Source organism: Dama dama, chromosome 27 (assembly GCF_033118175.1).
Source record: "Dama dama isolate Ldn47 chromosome 27, ASM3311817v1, whole genome shotgun sequence".
In the NCBI taxonomy this organism is placed as follows: Eukaryota; Metazoa; Chordata; class Mammalia; order Artiodactyla; family Cervidae; genus Dama; species Dama dama.
The window spans coordinates 60,655,829-60,677,062 of NC_083707.1; the positions used below are offsets into that span (position 1 = coordinate 60,655,829).

General features: G+C 46.5%; 1 protein-coding gene across 1 annotated transcript in view; it reads left to right on the forward strand.

Annotated features, from left to right (window-relative positions):
- Nucleotides 1-5,361: 5,361 nt before the first annotated feature.
- PHLPP1 (PH domain and leucine rich repeat protein phosphatase 1) overlaps nucleotides 5,362-21,234 on the forward strand; it is a 216,987-nt gene continuing 201,114 nt past the window's right edge. The window contains exon 1 of the mRNA XM_061130925.1: nucleotides 5,362-6,475. Within this exon, the coding sequence (XP_060986908.1) occupies nucleotides 5,362-6,475 (1,114 nt within the window). The remainder of the gene's footprint in view (nucleotides 6,476-21,234) is intronic.

Here is a 21,234-nt window from a genome sequence, read left to right on the forward strand (position 1 = left end):
TCAATTTTTACAATGAATATATTAAATGTATCAATATTATAGGAGCCCAGTATTTAAAACAATTGTCTGATAAAGTCATATAAGAGAAAGAATAAAGAATACTTTGGGAAGAAATATCTATAGTCTAATGTATAGTTTATATACCTAGGTTTTCATATATCCCATTTGCCTGAAATGAGAACCATCTCTACAAAAGAAGAAAGTAGGTCAGTTCTAATTAAAGCTTAAAAAAAAATGACAATGCCTATACATAAACTTTCTTAGGGAAGGTGTTTTTGTCTATACTATTGACTGGGGCATAAATGATGCCTACATTTAAAAGCTTAATAAATATTTGTTGAATGAATGTCCCAGGTAATTTATATTGTTACCGGAAGTGGTAGGATTCCATGGCCTCAATTTTTTTCTCTAATACTTCATTGTTGTGACAAGAAACATATCTCATTTATTTCTGTGAGGCAAGATGTGAGGAATGAGAAAGAGACTAAGAATTAGGGGACAAAAAAGTGTGCACTAAAGACTGAAAAGTTATCAGGCCGTATGTATAGACTACCTAAAATGCCAGGGGCAATCTTGATAGAGTTCACATGGTAAGTCTGTGAGGCATGGGTGAAGCCTTAGAGAGCTGAGAAGGTGTCACCCTGCCAGTGAGCGGGGAACGTGTTAACTCAGGTTGGCCACCCTGGGCCCATTTAGTGCCCTGAGTAGTTATTTGCTATCGTAGTAAAAGAGAATGAGTAAATAGTGAGCAATTTAGGGACAGCTAACCACTAGTAGCTCAAAGGATATAAAAATGTGAAACTATAATTAATTCCTGTTCATCATGTACTAACTAAATGTATTACATGGTATGTTGCATCTTTCTGAGTTTATTTTTGAACATAGCTGAGAACTTTACAATTCAGACTGAAACTATCCTCTATCAATTCATGCCTCCATTAAGATTCCAACTGCTTATATTAGAAAAAAAATTCCAAAGATAGTTTCTTTTTATCTTGGATCTAAGGATGCAAACAGGATTAACCTCGATGCAAAACACAGCAAGTCAGTTATCAACCACACAGCATAAAATAAACTGTAGCAGTAAATTGAAAATTACATTCTCTTTTTCTATACTTAGCTGTGAAAATATTTTAACAAGTTGGCATCAGGGTTTGCAACTTTTACATCTGTTGTTTCTTTGGGGGATTATCTTTTCACATTGGAAGATGTGATTCTTTGAAAAGTGTGGCTAGTTACAACTGTGGTATTAGATTGTACATGTGGAACATTTTAGAGGGTTGGGAAGCATTTTTGAGTTACCGTGGTTTCAAGATACTGTCCTAGTCCCCGTTCTACTTTTTAAGTAGGAAAAGCTGCGATTTCATGGGTGTCTGGAAGACATTTGTTCTCTACTGAAATCCTTTCCTCTTTCAGAGAAATTGTAGAGCGTGGCTTGGCTCATATGATCTGGGGGATGTTCCGAGATACTAGCAAACTCCAAGTTTCATTGTCATTATCATTGTCTTATTATAACTCTGAGGTTCCAGTTGGTCTGGTGTTGAGGACCGTCTATGCTTTATGAACTCCTATTTCTTTCTCTCTCTGTCCTCTCACCTGCAAGTTCAGTCGCTTTAATGAAGGTTTGGAAGTGGAACCAGGTAGCAGTCCCCAACTTTTTTGGCACCAGGAATGGGTTTCATGGAAGACAGTTTCTTCATGAACTGGGGCGGGGGTATGGGGGTAGATTCAGGATGATTCAAGCGTATTACATTTACTGTGCACTTTATTTCTAATGTTATTATTAACTAGCTCCACCTTAGACCATCAGGCATCAGACCCCGGAGGTTGAGGACCCCCAGATCCAGGGGTGGGTCACACTGTGGACCCTTGCCCTTCTGCTCTCCCCTCTGATTTTTATGCTTTTGGATACAATGGGATATGATGTCTTGTAGGTTATACACACTATGCCTGAAATAGTTTCTCTACATAAAACTTATATCCTTCGCGTTCTCCCTCCCTCCATCAAAAGAACAAAAAGGATCCAGTTTTTGAGGCTGGACTGGACTTCCTTTTTCTCCACCTTGAGAAATGTGACCGTAATTCACTACCCCATCTCCTCCCAATGTGAGTAACCCTTCACACCACGTCTGGCAGGGAGGTAAGAAGACTCTCCCGCCTCTCCCTGCTCCAGCGCTTTGCATACTCAATTCTTTGGCCGATGCTTTTTCTTTAATTTTTTCCAGGGAAAGTTTTTGGTTACACATACCTTCAAGGGGTACACACAGTTCCTAGAGGACAGAAAGGCGGAGTGGTGGTGACTCTGAAACCGCACAGGGCCCAGAGCTAAGGACAGTGCGGTAACCCCGGAGAGCACGCATGGACCCTGGGCCAGGGGTGACAGTGTCTCTGACCGGAACAAACTCCCCTTGAGTTTATTACCTTACCCACATAAAAATAACTCTAGAGAGCAGATATGTGAGAGTTAATATATATTTCTTAATATACAAAAAGTTAAAGAGGTTTATAGGAATCCATGAAGGAACTAAAAAATATAAAGAAATGTAAATAGTCCATGTTTTAGTAATGAAATTTAACGTGTTTTTAAAGTTTAACTCAGTTTCATTTGTTTCTGAAAATTTCGTCCAAAGTGAGGTCTGTACTGTTGGACTCCTTCAGTTCAGTCGCTGAGTCGTGTCCAACTCTTTGCGACCCCATGAATCACAGCACGCCAGGCCTCATTGTCCATCACAAACTCCCAGAGTTTATTCAAACTCATGCCCATCGAGTCGGTGATGCCATCCAGCCATCTCATCCTCTACCGTCCCCTTCTCTGCCTGCCCCCAATCCCTCCCAGCATCAGGGTCTTTTCAAATGAGGCAGTTTTTCGCATGAGGTGGCCAAAGTACTGGAGTTTCAGCTTCAGCATCAGTCCTTCCAATTAACACCCAGGACTGATCTCCTTTAGGATGGACTGGTTGGATCTCCTTGCAGTCCAAGGGACTCTCAAGAGTCTTCTCCAACACCACAGTTTCGGCGCTCAGCTTTCTTTTTAGTCCAACTCTCACATCCATACACGACCACTGGAAAAACCATAGCCTTGACCAGACAGACCTTTGTTGGCAAAGCAATGTCTCTGCTTTTTAATATGCTATCTAGGTTGGTCATAACTTTCCTTACAAGGAGTAAGTGTCTTTTAATTTCATGGCTGCAGTCACCACCTGCAGTGATTTTGGAGCCCAAAAACATAAAGTCTGACACTGCTTCCACTGTCTCCCCATCTATTTCCCATGAGGTGATGGGACCAGATGCCATGATCTTAGTTTTCTGAATGTTGAGCTTTAAGCCAACTTTTTCACTCTCCTCTTTCACTTTTATCAAGAGGCTTTTTAGTTCCTCTTCACTTTCTGCCATAAGGGTGGTGTCATCTGCATATCTGAGGTTATTGATATTTCTCCCGGCAATCTTGATTCCAGCTTGTGCTTCTTCCAGCCCAGCGATTCTCATGATGTACTCTGCATGTAAGTTAAATAAGCAGGGTGACAATATACAGCCTTGACGTTCTCTTTTTCCTATTTGGAACCAATCTGTTGTTTCATGTCCAGTTCTAGTAGGACTCCTTAGACTAGGTCAATTCCCTTATTTTTATTTCTTCCCATGACACCTGGTGTTTCCCCCTCTTCCACATCCCTCACATGTTGAACCTCTTTGTTTCTAAACTATAAACTCTGTAAAGGCAAGGACAGTGTCTGATATTCCACTGCTGTAACAGACTGCTTGGTATATGTTTATAATTGTTTGTTAAATTAATTGTATCTTATGTCTCTTGGAAAAATTTGCATTCTCCCTAATTTTAAAAAAGTAACTCTGAACTGTTGATTGAATTGAAATAGTATAAACATGTTTCATGAGACCAAGAGGTAATAATTCAAAAGAAAAATATAAAAAGTCATCTCTGGGAATTTCAAGAATCAAGATAATTTTTTTGTCCTGTAACTTCTACTTTTCAGTGAAACTGTGTAGATAACCCAAGTACAACTTTCTCTGCCCTTATTTTTCTATTATTTCAGCACAAGTTCCAGTTTCTCTCTTTTTTCTTCCCTGTTTCTCTCTCCTTCCTCTTTCCTCAAACCCCCTACCCGCAATTCACCCCCAGGTTTAGTAACTTTATTGATGTTAAACAAGCCCGGGATTGTTTGCAGCTGCATAAGTCTTGCATGTAAAAATCCAATTTATGAAACAATAGGGAGGAATGGTAGTTCAATTAAAAAGGTTTACTAACTTCTTTTAAATAGTAAATTGCTCTAATCCAGCCTACAATATTGTTTTAATCGACAAGAAAGTACAACTTTTTACGCCACGACTAACACTGTGGTCGCAGGATATAATTTTTTCCTGAATATTGAAGGAAAAACCAAGGGAAGACGTTAAGACAGAACACAGGGCCCGTATCTTCTGTCCCACGTGTCTCCGTTCCAGCGTTTCCTCTGCTTCCCATCGCTTTCTGTATCCTCAGTCCTTTTGGACCTCAAGCTGAGCAGGGAGAAACCAGGGCCCTGTCCTCGTCCTTGCTCCTCACACAGGAGCTGCACGGGGCCGCGGCACGACTACCTCCGGGCGAGTTCAGTTGTGGTGAGGGGAAGACCGAACGCCCGGACCTTCGTGCCTTCTGGAGTCTGTTCGAGCCCCGTCTCAACCAGCGGGGAAAATGAAAGCCTCTGGGAGCAGGAATGGGCGGGTAACTACAAGTTCACGAACCGAACATCCCCGAGCACCGACTCCAACAGCAGAGGGCACCAGACCCACTGTCCGAGGCCCGCGGCGGGCCGCACGGCGGGGCGGCCCTGGAGGATCTCTGGGACTTGTAGGTCTCCACGGTCCTCTCGGGGACTCCCGGCCGCAGCCTGGAACTACAGCTCCCAGGCGGCATCGCGCGCCGCCCGTCTCCCGGCCGCCTCCCTTCTCGGGCCCGCGCAGGAAGCTCCCGGGCCTGGCCGCGCGGCCCCGCCCCCCGACGCCGTCACGCTTGTTTACCCCGAGGCCCCGCCCCGCGCGCCCGCCCGCGGGGTCGCCGTCACGCGGGCGATGCATATTCATGAGGCGCGCCGCCCGCCGGCCTCCCGCCCGGCTCACCCAGCGCGCGATTAATATTCAATGAGGCCGGCTCGGCTGCTGGCTCGGCCGCGCGAGGCGAGGGGCGGGCGGGGGGCGGTGGCGGCCCGGCGGGCGCGCGGGATGGAACTCCGAGACGCCGACGGAGCGCTCCGAGCCGCCACATAATCGCCTGGAACGGCCGCGCGAACGCCACTGGCGGCGCCGCCGCTCCCCGCTCGCAGTGCGCCCGCCGCCCCCCGAGCCGGGGCCGCGCCGAGCCCCGCCGCCATGGAGCCCGCGGCCGCGGAGACCTGCGCGGAGGGCCGGGCCGCGGCGGGCGGCCCCGGGTCCGCGCTGACCGCGGCGCCGGGCCGGGCGGGAGGCGCGGCTCGTAGGCGGCGGCGCGGCCCGGCGCCCCTGCCCGCCGCTGGCGGGGCCGCCCTGGGGCCCGGCGCCAGCTCGCTGCTGCTGAGGAGAGGCCGGCTGAAGAGGAACGCGTCCGCCGCCGCCGCCCCGCGTCCCGCCGGCCTCCCCGCCCCCGGCCCGGCCGCGGCGCCGCCGTGCTCGCGGAGCCTGGACCGCCGGGCGCTGCTCCCGCGGCCCCGGCAGATGCTGCCGCTGCAGCCGTCGGACCGGGACTGGGTGCGGCACCAGCTCCAGCGCGGCTGCGTGCACGTCCTCGATCGCCACCCGGCCGCCAGCCGCCTGCGCCCGGTGCTCTGCACACTGGACACCACGGCCGGCGAGGTGGCCGCCCGCCTGCTGCAGGCGGGCCCCAGGGCCGGCGGCGTGCTGAAGGTGCCGGGCCGGGGTCCCGCGGGGCCGCCGCCCGGGAGGGCCGCGCTGGCCGCCGTCGGGGGGCCGCCACCGCGCAGAGCCTCCCGCGCCGGCGCGGCGCCCGCGGGCTGCAGCCCGGGCGTCCCGCGGGCCCCAGACGGCGCGGGCCCGGCCCCCGAGCCCGAGAGCGCCAGGCCGAGCCCCGGCGCCGAGGGCTCATCGGGCCGGCCGGACCCCTACTGCTCGTCGTCGTCCGAGGAGCTGGAGGCTGACCCGGGCCAGCCCCGCCTGCGCGGCCGCTCTTCGGGTGCCTGGCCGCTCTCCCCAGCCGCCTCCCCGCCTCCGCCGACGGCCCCGAGGGACGTCGAGGGCCCGGGCGGCGCCGCCCGCGATCGGCCGGCGGAGGAGAGCCTGGGCGGGGACGCGGCGGCCGCGGAGAAGGCGCCTCCGCCGCCCACCCTGTACGTGCAGCTGCACGGGGAGACCGCGCGGCGCCTGGAGGCGGACGAGAAGCCGCTGCAGATCCAGAACGACTACCTCTTCCAGCTGGGCTTCGGGGCGCTGTGGAGGGTGCAGGAGGAGGGCCTGGACTCGGAGGTCGGCTGCCTCATCCGCTTCTACGCAGGTAAGGCGGTCACCTGCGCCCGCGCCGCGCGCGCCCTCGGGGCTCTGTTAGCCCTTCTCCGCTCGCGCGGATGGCGGGTGGAACCGAGCTGAGCGCTTCCCGCCGCGGGCGCGGGGGCGGCGGCGGGGCCCCGGGTGCACACGCTTCTGAGAGGGGTCCTGCAGCCCTACCGTGACGGTGCCACCTGCGGGCCTCGGGGTTTGCGGCCTTTTGAGGCTTCAGGGCTACTTCGTGTGCCGTGAAACCAGCAGAGGAAAAGGACAGCGGGAAACGTTCGGGAGCGCCCGGCCTGCGGCCGACCGGGCGCGGCCGGCGGTGCCCGCCCCGAGCTCCGTCAGGGTCGGCCGGTGCCCTCCTCCTGCTCTCTGTCCTGTCCTTTGCCTACTTAGTCCTCGATGGAACCCGGCAGCCGCGATCCTCTTCAGTGATACTTTTCCTTATCGCTTCTTGGCTTTATTTCAGTTTCCTCTGCAAGTGTACTTCTTGCATCAGAAGTGGTTTTTGCCTATTTCTTTCTCTTGGTTTCTCCCCTTTAACCTTTATAGCCAGAACTGACGATGTGTCTTCCAATAGGGATACATAGGGATCACAGTAGGACTTTAAGTGATTGCCGTCTCTCACTGAGTGTGATCTAAAATCCTCTGCATCCTTTTTTCATTTCTAGATTAAAGATCTTAAATTTTTTCATTGGGATAGAATTGATGCATTAGATCAAGTTCTTGACCAGGGGTGACTAGTGTTTCTCTTTTAAAGACTTGGCTGGTGCTAAATTAGGGAGCTATGGGTCCTGGCTGTATATTTGAGCTAATAAGTTCTTTATGTCCTTTTCCTCTGCTGGTTTGAAGAATTATGTTTTAGTGGTAAGGAATTTTATTTTAAAACAAGGTTAGTATAATAGTTAAATTAGGAGTTACATCTTTCCCGAATTTACTAAAGTAGTAAATTATTTCTCCACTTAGGTTGTAGGTGGTGGTGGAAAGAGAATCACACTTGTAATTGCATTCATCTGTAGCCATTCTTTCCAACTTAATGTTTTTGGTCCACACCTGTCTTTTAGTAGCAGTTTAGTCAGTCTGAATGAAGAGCTCTTTACTCCTACATTAATATATGCAAGACTGGTAGCATTCCTGGTGAGATGTTCCTTTATGTTTAATTAATTTAAGTGGATTTCTGATGGAATTCGGCCTCATAAAGAAAACTGTATTGTAATAGAATAGCATTTACAGTACCTGAAGATAATGTCCCAACCGGATGACAAGTCTTTAAAAGTTTATGGTCTAGAAAATAGGTGATTTTTTTTATTTTAATTAATGTAGGAGCAACAGTTATATTCTCCTCTCTTGTGCCTCATGTAATTTATAAAATAGTGTTATTTTATGGAAGCATTAAATGGTAATCATGCTTGGAATGATATTTTGTTAACACGAGAATGGTAAATGCCTGTGTGTGTGTGTATAAAGAAGCACGGTCTGTGTTAAGCATATTTTGAACATACTGAACATATTTTGCATGGAGAGATCTCCGCATGCCTCATTTTCCTCATGACTGAATTGCTGGTCATGATAAATGTCCATGGGAAGGGTTTTAGGTGTCCTAGTCATGGCATTTAAATCTTTGATTCCCCTTGCTTGTCTCTTCAAGTGTGTCTAAAATATTCTAAGTGGATGATATATAGGTTTATTTGTTTGTTTTTTGCTTTTTGTTTTTAAACTTATCTCCATGTAAAGTTGACAGATTATCTTTCTGGTTAAATCTCAAATTTCTGGTGTGCTCATTTTAATCTTTTTGTTCTGTTGTTCATGAAAAGCAGTCATTGCTACTTCACTCTAAACTTACTTGCTTTGCTGTAGTATGCACAGCGTAAATACATATCCCCCTCTGTGTACACGCTTGTAAAGGTAACTAATAAAATGGGGAAGCCACACACAGCATCCAGCCTATTCTTTAATATGAAGCCTGTATACAGGAGTCCTGGAAGGAAGGTGCCTGATTGTTATCAAGATGTCTAATTGCACATTTTATACAAAATTGAGTTTATTTTAAGCCAAAGTTAAGATACAAAACATCTCTGTTGCTATTCATTTACCATAGAACAAAATTTATCATATCATGAGTCCACTTGAAGCTTTGCAAGGAAGTGTAGTTTTTGGTGGACAAAAGGGCTTTGTTATAAGGTGGTCTCGCTTATCACAGGAACATTATCAAGACTTCACATGTCATGGAGGTTTGCATTAAGCTGGGAGGAGATTCCCAGAAATTACCCCTTTGGAATGTAGGACACCCAACAAGAAAGTGTTATGTAGTAATTCTTTTTCTCAAGAAGAAGAGAATTGACATTTGTTTTACACCAGACCCTTTGAGTGGGTGTTTTGTACCACATTTGTTTTTAGAATTTTACATGTAACTTTTAAATTTGTTGCTTTGTATAATTTTGTTTATATGTGTAGTTGGAGTTAAGGATAGACTAGCCTTTGAAGGCTTTTGAATGTTTTCCTGTATATAATTGAGCTCACTACCTGTTGTTTATATAGTTTGTCTATTTATCAGTTGCTTTTTTTGAGAAGTTCTTGTCGAGGGAGAACTTCATTCCCTTGAGGTCACCTTTCAGTTAAATCTTAGTGTTTATAACCTGGCCCAGGTGATTCTCAAATAGGCTTTGGAAGCCATTTGTGGTTGCTTTGAATATTTAAATATTTATTTAGGCAAAGTAAAATGAAAGTAATGAACTGAAAGGCTTTGGACTCAGGGCTCTTTGTGATTGCAGAGCTGTGATAGAAACTTTAGTTTGAAAATCATTACTGCTTCTCTCAAGCAGCCATGCTTTTAGCTGACTTAAAATAAGAAAAAAATTAATTGTGGCTTTATCCGAAATAACTTGTGGGAAGTATTAGGTCTGTTAGATACATTAACATTTAATTTCCTTTTAAGATTAGCTATCTTAAATTTTACCTGAAAGAGAGTAATTTTAAGTGGAAAAAAAAATTCAAGAATTTATGTTGCTCAACATCAGTAATCAGGCTATGTTTTGGACTCCCTGGGGGCACCTGAGTCATTGATCAAGGGCGGTGTTACAGGGTATTTTTTTATATTTCTGACTCTCTTCTGCCTTTTAGATTTAGTCGTCTCACCGTTTCAGCTGCAGTTGTGACAGGGAAAGGATGTTGACGGAGCAGAGAGCACACCCGCTGTGGCCGGTGAACCTTGGACCAGACGTTTTTACGTGTGACTTTCTGGGGTTGCTCTGGAAAAGGGACGCCTCACCCCCTCTTAGTTTTCTTCCTTTCCTTTTCTGGGAATGTTCAAACCTTACATGGCTTCCTATGTGGAAATCAAGAAGGGGTGGTTCAGCATTAAGCTGTAATATTGACGAGCAGTGTCTTGTTACGATAATTACAGCAGCATTGAGTAGCGTGGTATGAGCATGTGACACCAGCGTGTGCTTCAGCACTCCTTTTAAGAACAAAGGGTTTAACTTTATTTTTGTTTTTTTACATTTATATTTTATACTTGTTTTTGACGTAAAGTGCATGCTGTCTTGTCCTTTGTTAACTGTGGTTTGATAATGTCTATGAATATGTTGGGTTTATTATCTTCAAAAATCTTAGAAGAGCTTTCACATGAATTATCTCGTGTCCTTTCAGAAACATTAGGGAGGAGTCAGCGTCAGTCCTCTTTTCAGACAGAGAAGCTGATGTGTAAAGAGTTCTGATTCTTGCTTCTGGTTTTTCAGTTCTTGGCAGAGCTAAGAGAGCATGCCCATTCTGTCTTACAATTCATGTCACTTTCCACGAATCGATGCTGGATCTCTTTACGTTTGGATTTTTAACTTGGTTAAAAGCATTCAGGAAATACGCTATTTTTGCTGGTAATGAGGTGATATTATCCTCTAGTCCCAAGTGGTATTCCTTGTAAAATGTGGACGGTTCTATTTTTATCATGCTGCCTTTAACATAAAGAAGCAAGACTGGACAATAAGGGGACAATACAGAAAGAGTATGAAAGTGTTCCAAGTATCCTGGTGGCAAATACATACATTCAAGTTGGTGTGAAATACAGCTCACCTAATGATTCTTTATTCTCTTGCTTGAGCATGCCTCAGTTGTTAACCGTAAAATTGTCACTGGCTACAGAGTATTAGCACTTGATCTTCATGAAAAGTGGATAAGTTTTTAAGATGGCGGTGTGACACTTCAGTTCTTTTAAAACATAGCTTTACTTGTGAGTATCAAAAATAGCTATCATGAAAGAGATGCACAAATCTTTTATTTGAGGTAAACTTATTTGTACTTTAGTGATCAATAGTGCTTTATGAATGTCACTATGCTGTTCAGTTTTTGTAATTTCTATATTATATAGGGCTAGAGAGTAAGTACTCGCCCTAAATTTCATAGTTATTTCTAAAACGGTGTGTTTTTGTTTGTTTGTTTTTAACACTCATTGAAATAATTGTAGGGAAAGGAGATGAGTGTAAATAAGTTTATGAAGTTTCTTTTTTGTATCTGTAACATTGTTAAATGATTGGTTATCCCAAGATTCTTATTTTTAAAGTGTAAGGTTTTTTATTTTCTTGTTCTCTTTATAGAATGCTGAATTTGATTTCTTGGTAACATAGCATTTATTGAGGTTGTGTATGATCCAAGGCTCATATAATACTTGGCACTTTAGTTTAAACATTTGTTGAGTTGAATCTGTGGAATTTTGTGAAGCAGCTGATGGTGTGTGTCCTGAATCTTTGACCTTCCTTCCTGTTACCCAGGGGTTGTGTTAAATACACACACACATCTCTCCAGGACACACCCCACCCCCTCTCCCAGGACACAGCCCTCTCCCAGGACACACCCACACACCCCCATACACCCCTACCTACCCCCCCAGGGCAGGAGATTATACATGTGCTTCTGTTAATACCTTCACGTGAATGAAGCTGTATGTGGATTTTCAGATTCTCTCTCAGTTTTCTTAAGAGTTAGCAGGTGTGCCCACCTCCTTTTCACAGGCATCTCTTACCTCAACTTTGAGATGAATTTAATGAGGCATCTATCGAATGAGGCGTCTCAGATTTAATGAGCCAGGGTTGAATACAGTTGAGTCTACCTGGACAGGAGGTTTAATTGTGCTGTGACAGTTGAGAGATCCTGAAGCCACTCAATAGAAAAGCCTTTTCTTTAAAGATGCTGACATTTTGAAAAAGAGAAAGAAATGTTATTAAAACGTCCAAAATAGTCTGGGTAAATGAAGCCTTTTTTTTTTTTTTTTTTTTTAAACCCCTGAAAGTCTCACCTCCTAAAACCTCCTCTATCCCAGGCTTCAGGGACAACACTGGTGACAAGAGGTTTTGAGTCTGGCTTCAGGTCCTTCTGCTTCTTGGGCAGACTCTTTTTATACTTTCCTTTGGTTTTCTAAAGATAGTAGAGTTAAAATAAAACCAAAGAACATTGACCGTATGGATTCTTTAGATGTATTAGCTGCTTATAACCTAAGTCTGTGTGACTGGTTGTTATGAAACTTCCTCTCTAGGCTTTGGAAATTTTTCATAAATTGAAATTCCAGGGCCTGGAAAAAATAGACTTTAATGGTAGTTTGATTAAAGAACATTAGGATATTTGGTTAACTACAAAATAGCAGCTCTTTCAAGTTATGTGATAATTGTACTTTAGAATCAAGAATAGTAATGGTTACCGGATTACTGAAGGGTAATTACATGTCAATTTAGAGGTGGAATGGTTTTGTTTTATATATATATAAAATATATGCCTGGTATGCCTTTTAGTATGTTAAATGAAGCAAAGCATAACCATCCCTAATGCCACATTAATGCTGAAATATTTCCCTGTTGTATTTTTACACTTGAGATTGCTTTAATACATTGTAAAATGTATTAATAATAAAGTGTCTTGCTAAGGTATAAGTCCAGTGACATGAGAGTTTGGGACTTAGAAGTTCTATTGGAGTGAAATATTTTGGTAATACATTATACATATTTTGTAAGTTTATAGATGTCGATACTTTAGCAAAACACAGAAAAATCCAGAATTTAGAAAAGCTGTGTGTTTGACGGCGTCAGGCCTTCCTTGTGGCACAGGAGATGTTTATCACGTCATGTGACATCTCTTGGTCGGCATGCGGGCTGAGCTGCCCTGTGGCATGTGGGATCTTAGTTCCCTCCCGGGGATCGAACCTCTGTCCGCTGTATTGCAGAGCGGGTTCTTAACCACTGCATCACCAAGGAAGTCCCCCCAGATCCAGAATTTCTGATGTGTATTTTCTGAAATGAAGCTTGTTATAGGAAATTAGTCTCCTTTCCAGTTATGTGAAAGCATTTGGTTGATAATTGAATAAAATTTGAAATAATTTTGTTTTGGACTGTGTCAATAATGATTGGGAAAAAACATCTAGAACTTCGAGATAATTTGAATCGGTTGATTTGTGTCTCCCTCCCCGCCCCATGTTCTTTTCAAGCAGAAGAACTTTGTGCTTGTTGGTGTCTAGTTCTGCTGGCGTGTACAGCTGATGAAGAGCAGGTGGAGAGTGTATTTTTTCATGTGTCTACTCCCATTAGTAATATGTTAGAATGTTTGAGTTTTCTTTCAGATACCAGGCATGCTTTTAAGTACAGCGAGAGAAAGTACGAACTGTACTTGTTTCCACTGCCTATTTAATACTTGTCTGGGTTTTACAGTCAGCTCACTCCTGACACATGGTCCAGAGTGCGATTTTATGCACAGAACCAGTTTTTGACTTTTATTGTCATGTATGAGAAATACATACTTAAGGAGTTCTTTCTTTGTTTCTAATCATTTACTGGGAGAGCTTTTTGGCTATAACGGGCTTCCCCGATAAGTGAGGGTGGGCTTCCCCCGTGGCTCAGACGGTAAAGAGTCTTCCTGCAGTGTGGGAGACCCGGGTTCAATCTCTGGGTTGGGAAGATCCCCTGGAGAAGGGAATGGCTACCCACTCCAGTATTCCTGCCTGGAGAATTACATGGACGGAGGAGCCTGGAGGAGCTTGGCAGGCTACAGTCCGTGGGGTTGCAGAGAGTCGGACACGACTGAGCGGCTGACACTGCTCGCACTGGAATGGGGGCAACATCTTAGGGCTTCGGCGTTTGGCCGCTGTGACCTGAGGTGGGGTCTGTAGTTTAAAGAAAGGAGTGGGGAAGCTCGGTGTGCCTGTGGGCGTCCGTTTTAACCTGCCCTGGGCTCTGAGCTCCTCCTCAGTAAAATGATGATGAGCTTGGGGTAGAGTACGTGTAAGATCTCTTCCAGCTCCTAACGTCCCGGGGCTCCGTTGGAGGGTCTGTTCTTCAGATTAGAAGGACTAAACGTTGTCATTGTTTTAAGTTTTCTAAGACCTATCTTGTGGGTTTAAAAACAGCTGAACCCCCTGCCTTTTGTCATGGAGAAAGGGACATCCTTGGACCTAATACAGTCAGCCTGAGGTTGCCAGCCAAAGCAGATACCTTTCTGGAGTAGATCAGGACCAGTGACGGAGCAGATGGCGTGGGGTCGCCCGCTCCCTGCCAGCCCTTGTCTCCAAGTAGGAGGTAGGAACACGCTGCTGCTGCTGCTAAGTGACCGGCTCTGGGTGACCCCACGGACGGCAGCCCACCCACCAGGCTCCCCCGTCCCTGGGATTCTCCAGGCAAGAACACTGCAGTGCGCTGCCATTTCCTTCTCCAATGCAGGAAGGTGACAAGTGAAAGTGAAGTCGCTCAGTCGTGTCTGACTCTTAGCGACCCCATGGACTGCAGCCTACCGGGCTCTTCCGTCCATGGGATTTTCCAGGCAGGAACACTGGAGTGGGGTGCCGTTGCCTTCTCCAGGAGCACAGGAGATACTTGTTTATCCTGAGTCCAAGTTTTATATGGCAGTCAATCTATGGAGTCCGTTAATTCCTCAGGGATGACTGTTCCTTTCTTACTGTTGGAGAGGGAACTTAAGTACGACGGGTAAAAACACGCGTCTGGCCTGTGTCCTCTAGATCTGAAACGGGGGCGGGGGGGGGGCATTTCTCTGGATCGTCTCTGAGGGTACGTGGCTGAGGGAGCCGATGTGCAGGGTTATGTAATAAACGGAGTCTCTCCTTGGCGGAGACGTAAGCACCCTGGAGTTGGGCGAGACGTGTACTATTCCTTACACACACGTGTGCATGATACACGCACACACATTCTCCATTGAGTGTGGAGGGGGGAAGTAATGGGAGGTGGTAGGTATAATTGTGGGTTGAAGGGCATGGGTGGGGTAAATAGTCTTGGGGGGGAAATCTCTGTTTAAAAACTGACAGTTCTTAATTGTGTAGCTCTTTCCCCCATGTTTTAGTTGGTGACTTATTTCTCCTGTGACCGGCATTTTCTTTGTCCCTCTTGTGTTTGATGCCTGCGTTGCTCCTCCTGACTTACAGGTCTGTTTCCGGGGGGTGTAGCTGGGAGACAGCTTTGGTTTGCAAGGCGCTCTTTTCTTTATCTGTTGGCGCTTTTGTGTCCATCTTCCTCTAGGTGTTCAGGCTTCTGTGTCATGCGTAGGAAGGCCTCCCCATCCCAAGATTTAAGAGGGGTGGGCAGATTTAAAATAAATTTCCCATATTTTCCTGTGATATTTTATAGTTTTGTTTATTTCAGCTTATGTTGTTTAAGAGAGGAAGCAGGAAGGAACAAGTTGCCCCGAATGTTTCACTGGATAATCGAGTGTTTCTTTAGTGACTTAGACTGGCACCTTTCCTCAGTTTGTGTCTTTGTTTTTTAACTGATAGACATTTGTATCGTTCTTATGATGTGCTAGGCACTGTTAAGTGCTTTGTAAATATGAGCTTGTTTAATCCTCATAACAACCCGTTGAGGCAGACGGTGTTACCCCCGGAGGGTTACAGGTAGACCCAGTTACTGGAGCAGTTGATTTAGTACTCTGGGTTTGCCAAGCCAGCAGCTTCCCAGGTGGTGCTAGTGGCAAAGAACCCATCTGCCAGTGAGACAGAAGAGACGTGGGTTCGATCTCTGGGTGGGGAAGATCTCCTGGAGGAGGGCATGGCTACCCACTCTCAGTGTTCTTGCCTGGAGAATTACATGGACAGAGGAGCCCGGTGGGCTACAGAGTCAGAGTCGCAGAGTCAGACATGTCTGAAGCGACTCAGCACTCAGCAGTGTGTAACAGCCTGACTTGCTGAATGTGAAAACCTTGTCCTTAACGACCTTCGGGGGCCAGTTGGAGCAGGTCAGCATTTGGGGAGCGTGCACTCTGAAGCAGTTGGAGCTGAGACCTGTGTTCTGACCGTGGCCCTGACCCCGGAGCTCCGGCTCCCTCTTTCCTGTTTTGTGAAGGCAGGTAACGACCTTGAGCCACATGGGGTCATTAAGATCAAATGGGGTGAGGGCAAGCACCTAGGACAGCAGGACCGGTATCACCCAGGCCCTGGGTCTGAGGCTGAAGGAGCCCTGACGGAGGAACCAAGAGCTGGACTTGACCGCCGGTGCCTCCTTTCTTGATGCAAGGACTGCGAGGAGCCCTTTAATCTCCTTAAGCCTCATTTATTAGAGAGAGAGAAGAGGTGGTGGAAAAAAATCTGTCTCAGAGCCCTTCCTGAGGTTCAGATTTGATGTGGAAGTGCTTTGTAAACTGTGAGATGTTCTACAGATTTAGTTTGGTGCTGTTATTTTTAGCACTAGTAAATTGCCACAAGTGTTAATTAGAGGTAATTAGGGCTCATTAAGGAAGATGGGCTATGCTATTGCTCAGTGACATGGGCAGACTGGGCACTTTCACTTATTCATTCAGTCCCATAATTACTGTGAGTATATACCATGTCAAATGTATTTTTGATTCACAGATAACTAATTTTAATTTTCTAGGATCCCTTGAAATACTTGTAGATCTGAGGGCATGTTTGTGGAAACAAGTGAGCCAGTGTTTAGAAAACAAAAGTGGAAAATGTTCTGATGGAGGCAGTGGTTCACCCATGACTGTCGTCACAGGGACGGACAGGCTCCTGACCCCACTTACGTGTCCCCTGGAGGCCCTTGAGCCGTCGTGAAGGACCAGAGGGGGCAGACTCTGCCATAACTCTGGACTCGTGAACTGTTTGCAGAAGTAACCATCAGTTACTAGTAGATCAAGGTCTAGTCAGACTAAGTTTAGGGTTAGTCATTCCAGATGGATTCTTTAAGACTTACCAATCCTTTTTACCAAGTCTTTTACTTAACCATATGCTTCACTGGGTATCATCGTTTGTGAGGATCTAAGTTCTGGGTTAAGCAAATGTTAATTTTGCTTTCTTGAAAAGGCAAATATGCATATGCTCAAGGTTGCCCTGAAGCCTGCCAGGGGCCTCCAGAACTCTGGAACGTCCGTCTCTTATTTCTTTCTGTAAGGCCTGTGAGGGTTTTGCTTTCTTCTGATTTATGAGGTTTATGGGAGATGCTGTCTTTATCTTCCAGAATGAGATACTTCCTTTTAGTTTAATGTCAGGTAGACCAACCATATTAATGTAAAATTTGGAAGATGTGGAGTTGGTCATAACCTGAGGGTATTATCCTTAACTTTGCCCATCTACTGTCTGAATTGTCATTGGAGGAGGAATTTTTTAAAAACCTCTTAAGTGGACTAGGAGGAAACACAACTCTTAAGTGTTCACATAGGCAAAAACAACTGTTTTATCCATGGCTGTAAAATCCGTACTACACTTAATGGTAAATTAAGTCTTCACTAATGGCCTGTTACAAATTTAAGTGGAAGACAAAATGTCTCTGTGAAACATTGTCTCATGTAGTAATGTGAATGATGACACTAGAAAGAATCTTTATTGTTTTTTTATGTTCTAAAAGTATGATAAACACCCTGTTTTTTTTTTTTAAAGTTATGCAGATCCTGGTTGACTAAGATAAGTCATGCTTCTGATTAAAATGAAAATACTTGTAATTCAGACTAATCAACATTCAGGTTAATTCCCTGCCAGCGTGTTTTCCACTGTCAGTTGCACCTTTCTGTCCCCCGTGACAAGTTTTTAGAGACCTCAGTTAACTCATTAGAAGAGTATCAACACCCGACAAACTGATTTTTACGGGGGATGTTAACAGAAATGTTGGCATCAGTGTAATTATTAGGGGAATAGTTACTATTAGCCCTTGTGATTGTAGACACTAAAATTCTCTTGTCAGTCAGTCAGGTCAAGCGCTCAGTCGTGTCTGACTCTTTGCGACCCCATGGACTGCAGCACGCCAGGCCTCCCTGTCCCATCACCAACTCCTGGAGTTTGCTTAAAGTCATTTCCATCGAGTCAATGATGCCATCCAACCATCTCATCCTCTGTTATTTCCTTCTCTCCCTGCCCTGAGTCTTTCCCAGCATCAGGGTCTTTTCAAATGAGCCAGTTCTTCGCACCAGGTGGCCACAGTATTGGAGCTTCAGGTTCACTTGTAACTAAGTCCTAAGAAGAGCTTGATGTTTCTAACAAACCTGAGCAGTACTGTCTCTCTGATAAATTGTTGTTGTTACGCAGTCGCTGAGTCGTGTCTGACTCTTTGTGACCGCCTTGGACCATTGCCCACCAGGCTCCTCTGTGGGATTTTCCAGGCAAGAATACTGGAGTGGGTTGCCATTCTCTTCTCCAGGGGTCTTTCCCACCCAGGGATCGAACCCGAGTCTGCACCATTGGCAGGTGGATTCTTTGAGGTAAATACACAGGCACACATTGATAAATGCACAATGACAAATCTTATAAACCTGTGTGTTGGTTCTGCTAAAGGAGTGATGTCATTGTGAAGATACCACATCAGGGCCCATTTCTGAGGGCAGGGATCCTCTTGTAGTCACTACACTTGGAATGCTGGTTTTTTTGTTTTTGTTTTTTTAATCTCAGATTGACTTGCAGCTGCTAATAGAGAATTGGGAACTCTCATTTCTTCCTACTTCCATACGTGTTCATGAGGTCTCCCACCCCAGCCCCCAGTGAGACAAAACTGTCAATAGCCTCGTGGTTCTGAGAAACTGATAGATTACCCAAGCAGTATTGATCTCTAGATAATACTGATGGATACAGGGAAATGGTGGTGATCATTTATCTTTAAGGTACTTTCATAAGTACAACTGTATATAGCCCCTTGCACAGTATGTTCTTTATCTTTTAGAAACATTTGTAATATTGGACTAAACCAGCGTTGTCTGTAGATGGTTACTATTAATCATTCAGAATCTGGCGAACGTGATTATTGATAATTCCTGCTAGGGACTAGCTTTGCCAAGCTTCACGGGTGAAAAATGGGTGACAGCGTCTTGGATATTCCAGGGAGGGCCTGGGATGAGAGCACTGGAAGGGACCGGGGTGTCTAGTCCAGTCTCTTTGCTGGTGTAGAAGCCCGCACTTACCCAGTTGGGACTGACTGCGTCTGGCTCCTGCTGCTTGCTGCGGGTGGAGATGGTGCCCCCAAGTGTGAGCTGTGGAGCGGCGGCAGCAGCATCTCCTGGGGGGGGGATGCAGACGCTCAGGCCCACCTCAGACCTTCTGAAAAATCGGCCTTTTCACAAAATCCCCGGGCGATGCGTTTGCACAGTGCAGTTTAAGAAGTGCCAGTGCTGGATGAATTGCGAGTGGCAGAGATTGGAAGTGGAGGAGGGAAGCTGCTGGGAGCTTGCGAGGTTCTGGCAGATGCTGAGGGCTGGGACTGAGCAGTGGAGGGAGCAGATGCACGGGCTCAGTAGCTGACGTAGAACCGCAGAGGTGACACCTTTGCCCTTTGATAAGAGGGTGTGGGTCAGTTCCTGAAAGTAGGAAGCAAAAGGTTCGTGTGGGGGCTTCACTAATTAATTCCGTCAAACTGGAGGATTAGGACTCTAGTTGGGAGTTGGTGATATGAGAATGAATGAAGATATGTCTCCTGCTCTTCGTATTTAAATATTTTGCAGCTGAGGATGAATTTTGCTGAGGACGAGTTTGAAATGGTAACACACTTTAAGCTGACAGTAGTCATGTGTTCAGCTGGCAAATGGACTTGGCTCACCACCCAGCTTCCAGATCTCAGTGGGTCCTTTTGCTTTCTGCTGTTTTTCATATGTATGGTAACTCTCAGGGAGATGATATAAACCTTTTTTATTTACCTGGCTTTCTGGTGAGAGCTCCTTTTCCATACTCAGAGTAAATGCTGGTGGGGCTGTGGCCCTGGATGGAAGGGAAGAGGTCTAAAAAGAGTGTTTCTGTTAAAGTTTTGAAGCTCTCAGGATGAATGCCTTTTGAATTCTGAGACTTTCCTGTCTGGGGTGTGGATGGGGGGGACATAAACAATTAGCATAAGCAATTATGTAATTTGCATAAACAAGTCCAATAAAACTTGAACTGCCTTAACGAAAGCGTTGCTGAGTGCCAAGGGGACCCAGAAGCCAGACAAAGCTGTTCTCCCTGGAATGCTCCGGGAAGACTTCCTGAGGACCCCCTGTGTGAACGGGACCAGCCCTGCGTGAAACAGGCGTGTGGGAGCCAGAGCCCAGTGGGAGGGTGGGGTGTGCGGGAAAGTGTGCGGGGTGTGCGGGAGGGGAGGCTGGTGGGGGGTGTTAGAGGGTGAGCGGGGACTGGGTGGGGTGAGTGCGGGGGCGGGGGGGGGGGGGAACGGGGAGGGGGGGGAGGCTGGGCCGCTGGAGAAAAGCCCCCCAGGTGAGGGCGTGGTGGGAGCACAGCCTCAGCGCTGAGATGGGGGGCCGGGAGCTGTGTCTCTGGCGAGGAACTGCAAGGCCTTCCTCACCTGGCGGCCAGTTGCAGGGAGGCCTGGAGGGAGACCAGAGCCTGGGAGACAGCCTCGGGGCGTTTAACGTGTGTTAGTCAGCCAGGCTCGTCTCACTCTCTGCCACCCCGTGGACTGTAGCCCACCAGGCTCCTCTGTCCATAGAATTCTGCAGCATTTAGTCAACACTTAAAGCACTCCGTTAAAGCTAAGTTCCAAAGAAGGCATGGCCTTGCCTCAAGGAGTTCAGCCCAGTAGGAGAAAAATGATTGATTACAATGGAGAGTCACCTCCTTTTGAGGTTTGTACAGTGTGGTTTTTACCAGGCAGGGAGTTAATCAGCTTAGCTGCAGCTGGGGCAGGTGGGAGATGGTTTTGAATATTAGAGCAGAAAGAACTGCAGGTGTGGGAATTGTTTGGTATGTAGAATTCTGGGTCTTACCGAATGATTGTGTGTTGGGGAGAGAGTAGTGCAGGGTTTGTTGTTGGCTCCTAGTGCCATCTGCGTGTCTTCTCGTCGGGAACGTGCCTCTGTGCCCTGCGCCGGGGTGTCATGTGAACTGAGCCGTAGGCCTCACACCCTGGCTCGGGGGGACGGGGAGGTCTCTGGTGTGGGTGATTGCCATGTGTAGGTAGTTGGTACCGTCCTTGTGTCAAATGAAACTGCTCGGTCAGATGGGCAGAGTGGGGAGAGGGCTGTGGAAGCAGCTCCGAGGAATGCCTGTTTAAAAAGCAGCGTAGTGGACACTGATGCAGGGAAGAATTCAGATGTAGAGAGAGACGGCATGTGTATGAAGGTTGGTTAACAGGCAGCGTGCAGTTTTGGCAGGAGATGATGCTGCTTGTTACCTTTCAGGGGGACATTGATGGAAAGGGGCTCAAGCCATCTGCTGTTGATGATGATCTCTGTGTTTTTCTGGGTTTTATTTTCCTGGGTATATGCATATACGGAAGTGTATTATGTGTGCTTTACTAGATGTAAGCTATCCCTCAGGAGAAAGAAGAGATGTGGTTCTGAAGGTGGAAACCTGAACAGTGAGCGGCTTCCTCAAAGGGGAGC